At 43.5% G+C, this 9875-nt stretch overlaps 1 protein-coding gene across 3 annotated transcripts in view; it reads right to left on the bottom strand.

Moving 5' to 3' along the window:
• Window positions 1-9566, bottom strand: part of Hus1 (HUS1 checkpoint clamp component) — a 15007-nt gene extending 5441 nt beyond the window's left edge. Inside the window, exons 1-5 of one of the 3 annotated variants that reach the window (XM_055623732.1) lie at window positions 9498-9566; window positions 8915-9042; window positions 8652-8828; window positions 6708-6818; window positions 5950-6024 (exon numbers count right to left, since the gene is read on the bottom strand). In XM_055623732.1, the coding sequence (XP_055479707.1) occupies window positions 5950-6024; window positions 6708-6818; window positions 8652-8828; window positions 8915-9042; window positions 9498-9549 (543 nt within the window). In that variant the 5' untranslated portion in view covers window positions 9550-9566. Of the gene's footprint in view, window positions 1-5949; window positions 6025-6707; window positions 6819-8651; window positions 8829-8914; window positions 9043-9447 lie in introns of all 3 variants that reach the window. The other 2 variants (XM_055623733.1, XM_055623734.1) reach the window with 2 other exon arrangements.
• Window positions 9567-9875: the final 309 nt, after the last annotated feature.

The raw sequence follows: 9875 nt of genomic DNA, 5'->3' as shown, positions 1-9875 counted from the left end.
ATGCTTAATGATGTGTGCTCTGTTGGTGGTGACAAGAATCCCTGAGATGGGGTTAAGATGAAGCATAGGACTTAGGTCTGGGCCCAGGCTCTATACTTTTGACCAGTTTCAAGGGCACTCTAATGCTGCCTGCCCAATAGCAATGCTTAATGATGTGTGTTCTGTTAGAGGTGACTCCAGATGTGAGGCTGGAAACAGCCTTGCTGGAGCAGCCTACTGAAGAATTAGAACTAGGAAGGATTTAGGGTGGAAGCACTATGATATGGTGGGAGACAGAAGGCTTTGGAGTCAGACCCTTAGGGTAAGTGAAACCTGGTGCTGGAGGCGTTATTATCTGTGATGGGGTCAGCAGTGCAACTGTCACAAGAATTTTCTTGCTCTGGTGAGTTTAAAGGCAGTTTATAGTAGGTGCCAGGACACTGAGTCAGTAGTCAACAATCGGCACTTAGTGACGATTAAGGGCATCACTGGGAAACGTAAGCTCTCCTCTTGATGCTTAGGAAACTGATTTATGTCCATGTGCATGATAGCCCAGAAAACTGAAACTTAAATCAGCTCTGAGTACCAACTTCAGGCAGTTGGCTGCTGTTAATTCTCTCATGTACTAAATAATTGCATCACATGTCTAGCACCCTAGATCATGAGTAGGCTGAAATCTTATGTTCCAGTGCTCAGACTTTAAGAATTTGAAGAAAGCATACAAGTTTGTGTGCCTGTAATAAATCCAGACCAAAGCAAGTTGCTTTCTTAATAGATATTTATTTCTAACACCATAGTTTTTCAGAAGCAATGGAACTTTCAGGTTGATAGAAGCAAATGGGCACAAGCTGCATGTGAGTTTTATATAGCCCCCTGAGTTTGCCTGAACTTTCACCAACATTGTGGTCACTTACTGCTCCATATTGTAGGATAGTGGGTTAAGAAATGAGGAGAAACTGAAATCAGGGACAAGGCAAGGCTGCCCACTCTCTCCATAGCTCTTCAACATTGTTCTTGAAGTCCTTGCTAGAGCAATTAGACAACTGAAGGAGATCAAGGGGATACAAATTGGAAAGGAAGAAGTCAAAGTACCACTATTTGCAGATGATATGATAGTATACCTGACTGACCCCAAAAATTCTTCCAGGGAACTCCTACAGCTGATTAACACCTTCAGCAAAGTGGCTGGATACAAAATTAACTCAAAAACATCAGTAGCAATCCTGTATACAAAAGAAAAAAGGGCTGAGAAAGAAATTAGGGAAACGACAGCCTTCACAATAGCCACAAATGACATAAAGTACCTTGGTGTGAACCTAACCAAACAAGTCAAAGACTTGTATGAAAAAAATTTCAAGTCTCTGAAGAATTAGAAGAAGATATCAGAAGATGGAAAGATCTCCCATGCTCATGGCTTGGCAGGATTAATATAGTAAAAATGGCCATGTTACCAAAAGCAATCTACAGATTCAATGCAATTCCCATCAAATTACCAACACAATTCTTTACAGACCTTGAAAGAAAAATTCTCATATGAAGATATGGAACAACAAGAAACCCAGAATTGCTAAAACAATTCTCTACAGTAAAAGATCTTCAGGAGGTATCTCCATCCCTGATCTCAAGCTGTACTATAGAGGAACAATACTAAAAACTGCATGGTACTGGCATAGAAACAGACTGGTGGATCAATGAAATCAAATAGAAAACCCTGACATAAATCCACACACTTATGGTACCTGATTTTTGACAAAGATGCCAAAACCATTTAATGGAAAAAAAGACAGCATCTTCAACAAATGGTGCTGGTCTAACTGGATGTCTATATGTAGAAAAATGCAAATAAATCCAAACTTATCACCCTCACAAAACTAAAGTCCAAGCGGATCAAAGACCTCAATATAAAACCAGACACACTAAACCGCTTAGAAGAAAAAGTGGGGAAGAGCTTTGAACTCATTAGCACAGAAGACAACTTCCTGAACAAAACAGCAACAGCACAGGCTCTAAGAGCAACAATCAATAAATGGGACCTCATGAGACTGAAAAGCTTCTGTAAAGCAAAGGACACTGTTGTCAGAACAAAACAACTGCCTACAGATTGGGAAAGGATCTTCACCAACCCTATATCTGACAGAGGACTAATATCCAGTATATATAAAGAACTCAAGAAGTTAAACAGCAACAAATCAAGTAATCCAATTAAAAAATGGGGTACAGAGCTAAACAGAGAATTCTCTGTAGAGGAATATCGAATGGCAGAGAAACACTTAAAGAAATGCTCAACCTCATTAGCCATTAGGGAAATGCAAATCAAAACGACCCTAAGATTTTACCTTACACCCATCAAAATGGCTAAGATCAAAAACTCAGAGACAACACATGCTGGAGAGGTTGTGGAGAAAGGGGAACCCTCCTCCACTGCTGGTGGGAATGTAAGCTTGTACAACCACTCTAGAAATCAATCTGGTGCTTTCTCAGACAACTAGGAATAGCGCTTCCTCAAGATCCAGCTATACCACTCCTAGGCATATACCCAAAAGAGGCTCAAGTACACAATAAGGACATTTGCTCAACCATATTTGTAGCAGCCTTATTTGTAATAGCCAGAAGCTGGAAACAGCCCATATGCCCCTCAGTGGAGGAATGGATACAGAAATTGTGGTACATCTACACAATGGAATATTACTCAGCAATAAAAAACAAGGAAATCATGAAATTTGCAGGTAAATGATGGGATCTGGAAAAGATCATCCTGAGTGAGCTATCCCAGAAGCAGAAAGACGCACACGGTATATACTCACTCATATAGACATATAATATAGGATAAACCTACTAAAATCTATACACCTAAAGAAACTAATCAAGAGGGAGGACTCTTGCTAAAATGCTCAATTCCTATCCAGAAAGGCAAAGAGGATGGACATCAGAAGAAGGAGAAAAGAGGGAACAAGTCAGGAGCCTGACACAGAGGACCTCTGAAAGGCTCTGCCCTGCAGACTATCAAAGCAGACGCTGAGACTTAGGGGCAACCTTTGGGCAGAGTACAGGGAATCATAGGAAAGAAGTGGGAAACAGTAAGATCTGGAGAGGACAGGAACTCCACAAGGAGAGCAACAGAACCAAAAAATCTGAGCACAGGGGTATTTCCTGAGACTGATACTCCAACCAAGGACTATGCATGGAGATAACCTAAGACCCCTGCACAGATCCAGCCCATGGCAGTTAAGTATCCAAGTGTATTCCATAGTAATAAGAACAGGGACTGTCTCTGACATGAACTGATTGGCCTGCTCTTTAATTAACTCCCCCTGAGGGGGAAGCAGCATTACCAGGTCACAGAAGAAGACACTGCAGTCACTCCTGATGAGACCTAACTGACTAGGATCAGAAGGAAGGAAAAGAAGACCTCTCCTATCAGTGGACTTGGGGAGGGGCATGCATGCAGAGGGGGAGGAAGGGAGGGGTTGGGAGGGGAGAAGGGAGGGAACCACAAGGGGGATACAAAGTGAATAAAGTGTAATTAATAAAGAATTAAAAAAAAAAAGAAAAAATGAGGAGAAGAGTTCTGGGTTACTGAAAGAAGTCTCAACATGAAAGCTTTGTATTCAACAGAAGTCACTAGAATAGAAGGCTATGAGCTTCGGAAACTCAGTGCATGATGTCAAAAGCTCAAAAATAAGAACTTATCTGAGTTCAAGGAACCTAACTTGTTTTATTTCTAGAATGAGGCATGTTTGGACTTCACAAGTTTTAAAAAGTAAACAGGAAGATACCATGCGCTGACCAGTTTCCAGGGCATGCTAACATTGTGTCTTACAGAGCTGTGCTGCCCGGTGCCTTCCTTTCCTCTCACTGGCCTAGATCCTCTGCCTGCAAAACGCAGAGGATGGTCCTGGTGACATAGATGCCTACCTTCCTGCTCCAGATTAGGTGGCATGTTTGTGTTCCTGGTTGGTAGAATTCAGACAGTGATGGCATGTGGCCCTTTTGTAGATCAGTTATGCAAAACAGAAATGCAGTGTAGCAATAAACAGGCTGGCAAATCTCCTTCCAAAGAGAAGAACCAATAGGATGGGCATGGTGGGAGCTTAAGAAGAAAGGAGACTCCTGTGGCCTGTGGCCTCAGTCTCAGGGCAGGGAGAACAGGAGTTGAAGAGAGGACCCAATGGGGAAAAATGAGTATCAGAGCCCCGAGTCCTCAGCCCAAGCTGTGCTGTGAGCACCGCTGCAGCTGCTCTGTCCTGGTAAGGCAGCAGCAGCCCTGCCCCACCTGAATCTGACCTCAGCCATGGTTTATGCAGTGTGTTTGTTTGGGACTCAGTCACGATCCTTTACTAATGGTTGTCGGTGCAGGTGAGAGGTTTCACTGTAAATGTGGAAACGGACCAAGATGATTTCCTGACTTTGTAAGTTGTTCTTTATTCTACAAACCTTCCGGAGGCACCTACTTAGTTCTTCAGCATTCTGGCTCCCCAGACATGCAAAAAGATCCCACCATGCATTTGGCCACTCTAGTTCAATAACGTCCCTGTTAGCACTTTTCAAGCACTCCAGGAAAGAGAAACAACTAGCACTGCTCTAACTGCCGACCTCTTCTCACTCTCCACTTTGCTGACTCATGTCCACAGAACAAGAAGAAGTATATGGATCCCTCAATTAATTGCCTGACTTTTCCCTCTGGGCTTCCTGACCCTCGTAGAAGTCCCAGGGTATCTTAGAGGAAGCCAGCCTGACAACTGGAGCAACGCCATGGCAGTGGCAGGGAACACCACTGCCCGCGCAGTGTGTGCTACTTCAGGGGAAACTGATTTTCAATTCAGATGGCAGCTCTGAAGTTTAAGGAGAGGAGAGCGTTCAGTTGGACAAGCTCAGTGGCAACACTGCCCTGAGGGGAGAACACAAGAGAAAAACAGCCACAACAAAACACTTTCTAGGTTTCAAAATCCTTTTGTGATGTAAAGATTCCTATGAGCTAAATGTTAGCCCTGCTCCAAGACTACTGAGTTACAGTCCAGCTCTGGACTCTGAAACCCAGAAGGTTAAGAACAGATTTCCCTTCCTTGAAGCTGGCAGTTCTGGAGAGTTCAGGATACCGGTGGAGAGAAGCTCAGCACAGAGTCTTCCTGCAGGCAACATGGATCTTGGGCTGAACACTGACAATGGCTAAGCACTTTCAAGGAGATGAGAGGCACATCAACTGAGTATCAAACATCATTAAACAAAACTCACAAAGAGGCATTAAGTGACAGGCCAGCAGGTAAGGCTCTGCTGAAGGCCTGGCTGCCAGGAATGTGGCCTTGAAGGTTGAGGAAAGGCAAAGGTTTGTGCATCAGGGTAGACAGAGGCTTTGAAAAGACTCAGGAACAGAATGGAATGTTGTTTTGAAGGGTGAATAAAGGCAGAATTCAGGATACGTCCAAGTGTGGACAATGATAGTCCACATAATTCTCCATCACTGTTGTATTTTTGGACCGTCACAAATATATAGAAAAATAAGGATGTCCATCTACATGTTAGTGTATAACATGTCCATACATATCAACATGTGAAATGTTCTGAGGCTTCGACTACTTAGCTCAGAATATGTGCTCGGTTAACATGAAGCCTTCAATTTAATCCTTAGCATCAAGTAAGGGACCAATACAAAACCGCACTGTTCTGTCCAAATTACAAGGAACAAATTACCAGCACTGTTGAACATACTTCTGATATACTAAAAACATAAGGGATTAAGGGCAAGTTGGAAAGCTTTCCCCAGTGAATTACAGCTGAAAAGCATTAGAACAGGTCTCTAAGCTCTGTCTTCCCCAGGGGACCCTCAGTGAGGAGAAACCCACTAGCTGAAACAGCCTGTGTTGGAGAGGGAGCAACCGCACCCGGCTCTACAGTGAAGCTGGCTCCCAGGACAAGCTACCCACACGGCCACAGCTAACTCAACAGTTCTCTTCTGAAGGAGTAATAACTTACAAGTCCATTGCTGATGTTTTTCATTTTTTCCACAACACTCTTCATCGTCTTCAAGGCTGGTAAATAAATACTAACCTAAAACAGTAAGATAAATGACAAGCATCAAGAGATCTTAACACAGTCTATAATGACAGGTACTCAACCAAACACTGTGAATTACACTGGTACTTAAAAACTCACAATCACATTCTTAAAATTTCCAAAGAAAGTTCCCTTCAAACTTAGAAAATCTCACTAACCTATTCAAGCAAGTGAAGAAACCTAAATACCTGGCTCTGATTACCATGGTGACCATACTCCTAAGGGCATTGTTATGGTTCAAGAAGGAACACAGTATTTCAGCTGAGATACCTACATACAGGTCCAAGGAGAATACACCTCATGTGCTGAGCAAGAAGCCTTCCTCTGGGAAATACATTACAGGACTCAGGGGCCTTCTGTGTACTCTGTGTAAGAGCACAGCCAGCCATTATCACAAGTCATTGGAGCTACCAACAGTGCTGTAATGCTGGCTTTCCCAAAACCTATTCAGACACCTTCTAGTGAGAGTCAACTACATATTTCATCCAGTATCTGTTTAATTTCTTTTCATATATGCAAGAGACCAAGGACCATTTGGCATCATCTTTATTTGCGATGGCTCCGAGGTTCCTAGAAGCTCCACTGTTAACTGAAGCTTCAGGACAACTAGAATTACAGAATTCAGTCCCTGTCCTTATTTTGTGTTGAACAACAGGACTGCAGACAATGACACTTACGTCAGCATCTGGGATAGAGGGTTCTTGTAAGTCTTTCCACAGTCTTCTAGGAATAACCTTGATGGGGATATCATGCATCACGATTCTACTACTGCTTGATGAGGATAACTGCTAAGAAAAAGTTAGAATATTTTATGGTTTCAACGCTGAAAGTGAATCCAAACCATTAATTAAGAACTGATGCTAAACATTTTGAATTCCAAATGAAATCATGGAGCAAATGGACCAATAAGAAAGCAAGTGAAAAAAGCTGTACCAGCTACCCATAGGAACCTGAACGAAGCTCATCAGTGATGAAGCTGAATGAGGGAGAGCTTCTAGTGGGGAAGGGCTAAAGGGGAAGCGTGATACTTCAGAGGACATCAAACTAGAGAGGCAGACAGCCATCAGGAAGATGAAGTTGAAGATGAAGGGCAGTTTCAGGCAGAGGAACATTATCAAATCATAAACCCAGGAGACATTTAGAGGCAAATCTGCTGGGCCAAGGCAACCTAGGGACTACTGTGTGCCACACCCTCAGCATGCTGTAGCTTTTGCACTACTAAAAGGATAAACCATGTTCATCTCTAGAAGCGTCTCCAAAACTCAGAAAACACAGTATTTCTGGGCACAGTGGCATACATCTTCAATCTCAGCACTCAGGAGGCACGCAGATTTCTGTAAGGTCAGCCTGGTCTACATGGTGAATTCTAAGACTGCCCGAGCAACATAGTGAGACCCTGTCTCAAAACAACAAAACAAAAACAAACACAAAGAAACCAAAGATATTGCATTCTTACTTAGAAAAATATTGCACATTACCATCTTACTTTTCCTTAAGAAACTAAATAAATTCACCAGACAGTAGTGGCACACACCTCTGATCCCTGCACTCAGAAGGCAGAGGCAGGCAGAGCTCTGTGAGTTTGAGGGCAGCTTGGTTTACAGAACTAGTTTCAGGCCAGCCAAGGCTACACATAGAAAGCATATCTCAAAAAAACAAATAAGAAAAAAAGAAACTAAATAAATCCAAACTTATAGTTACATGGAATGCTCTAAGAACACATGAAAAATTATGAAACCATGAAATTAACTTCTATAGCCATGCACTCAGCCACACACATGTAGAGCACATAGAAGAAAGGAAAGCTCTAAGGATAATAGAGGCCCTTGTGGGTTGGGGCAGAGCAGTAAAGAAAGGAAAGTATTGGAGAGAAACTCCATGTGGAAAGTCCAATTGATGTCACTAGTCTGGGTGTTGCAAAAAAAAAAAAAAAAAAAAAAAAAAAAAAAAAAAAAAAAAAAAACACCACTCAGAGGATATTAATTTATCATTTGGCTCCAAGATAGTTTGTGCCATATGTGATGGGCTAGGAACATAGTGAGAATTACAAAATTCCATCTTGTATACGTATTTTTGTGTGTTCTGAGGAGAGGCTGTGCACTAAACTCATATGGTGGTAGCATCTAAGACAAATGTGTTACTTAAGTATGAGGACTATTTATTTACGACTATCGTAGAATATGAGATGCGAGGGGGGAAATATTAAAGTGAAAATGTATAGAATCATCTAGACAAGGTAACAACACCCTAAAAGAAAGAAATGCAGGCTAGCGGTCTGATTATTTGGAAAAAGCAGTATCCCATCGAACATTGTACCATCAGGACTATTTAAAAATGACTAGGACAATGTACATTTCTCATACATAAGTTAGGAAGTATACATTATATTTTATTTTTAGACAGGGTCTCTGTGCAGTCCTGGGACTCACAGAGATCTTTCTGTCTCTACTTCCTGAGTGCTGGGATTAAAGACACGTGCCACCACAATGGACTCAGCTCTTATATTTTAAATGAAACTAATTCACTTTCAAAACTATTGTTTGAAAGCTCAGGCTTATAACTACTTATATACTTCCTAGACCAAGGCACTTGTAAAATTCAGAAATCCTTCTCCCACTTACCAACTCCACAGACACAGTAAGACAGGGAAAGTGTTTGTTAGTCAGCTTGATTTTCAAGGCTCTGGCGTTCTGGGCAGTCTTCAAGGCCCGAGATAAGTTTTCCGATGTTAATTCTAAATAAATTTCATTGTTTTCTGCAGAGACTCCTTCCATTTGAAACTCACTAAAAATGTTCTCCTGCAGGACAAAAAAACAGGCATTTGTGGCCTTTCCAGCACTCTTAGTGGGAGCCCAGGGCCTCTGGGCATTTCTGCTTTGCTTACCTGCTCCAGCTCACACCACATGCTCACGCCTCCACTGGCCAGCTTGTCCGAAAGGATGAAGTTGAGCTTCTCTGGACTGATGCGGAGGGTGCAGGTTTTAGCAAGCTTGGCTATCATGTTACTGACCCCTACGGCGAGAGGGCAAAGTAAACACTTTCTCAGGTGCACATTGAGTATCCTACAAGTTATCTTGCAGAACATCTAGCTCACAGATCGCGCTAGTACTTCAATACCGCTGACATCTTATCAGTCCTTCAACAACGCGGCGGGGCACACAGGGTACAGCACCAAAGTTCAATAAGGAAACAGACTCAGAGAACTGACAACCGGGGACTAAGCGTACATTCCACCAAAAGGTAGGGACCGATGGGTACTGCAGAACAGAACTGCAAGCAAGGGGAGGCGTACTCCGGGCGGAAGAAAGTGAGAGAGGACTGCAAAGGGAAGGTCCCTGGTAGCCATCCTCCCCTCTCAGGGCCGCCCTCCCAGCCTACCCGCCCCAGCTGCGCCCTTCACCCCGCCGCTCATCTCACAGGGATGCAGCCGCACTCTCCGCTCGCTCCCCGCAGCCCTGCGAGCTCACGTGTGAAGTGATTCAGACAAGCCAGGTCCACGATCTTGGCGCGAAACTTCATGGCGGATTCCAGGCGGGCGGCGGCGTCAGTCCTAGGCGGACACAAGTCCCTCCCCGAGCGTCCCGGCGGGGAAACGCGGGCGCGTGCACAGAGGTTCCGCGCGGACGCTGCGGAAGAGAGGTCCGCCCGCCGCTTACCCAGGCCGAAGGAGGCTTGCCGACTCGGTGCCGCGGGCCACCCGGACTCTCACACCTAGGTGCAGAGAAGCGGCCTGTAAAGCTCATAGAAACCTGGCAACGTAGCATTTAAAGTTTTGAAAGTTGTTTGAAACGTTTTTAAACTTTGAACACATTACTTGGTAGGATACCCTGAAGGAAAACAGATGG

This window comes from Psammomys obesus, unplaced genomic scaffold, assembly GCF_907164565.1.
Source record: "Psammomys obesus unplaced genomic scaffold, mPsaObe1.curated_primary_1811, whole genome shotgun sequence".
Lineage (NCBI taxonomy): Eukaryota > Metazoa > Chordata > Mammalia > Rodentia > Muridae > Psammomys > Psammomys obesus.
This window is presented reverse-complemented; position numbering and strand designations above follow the sequence as displayed.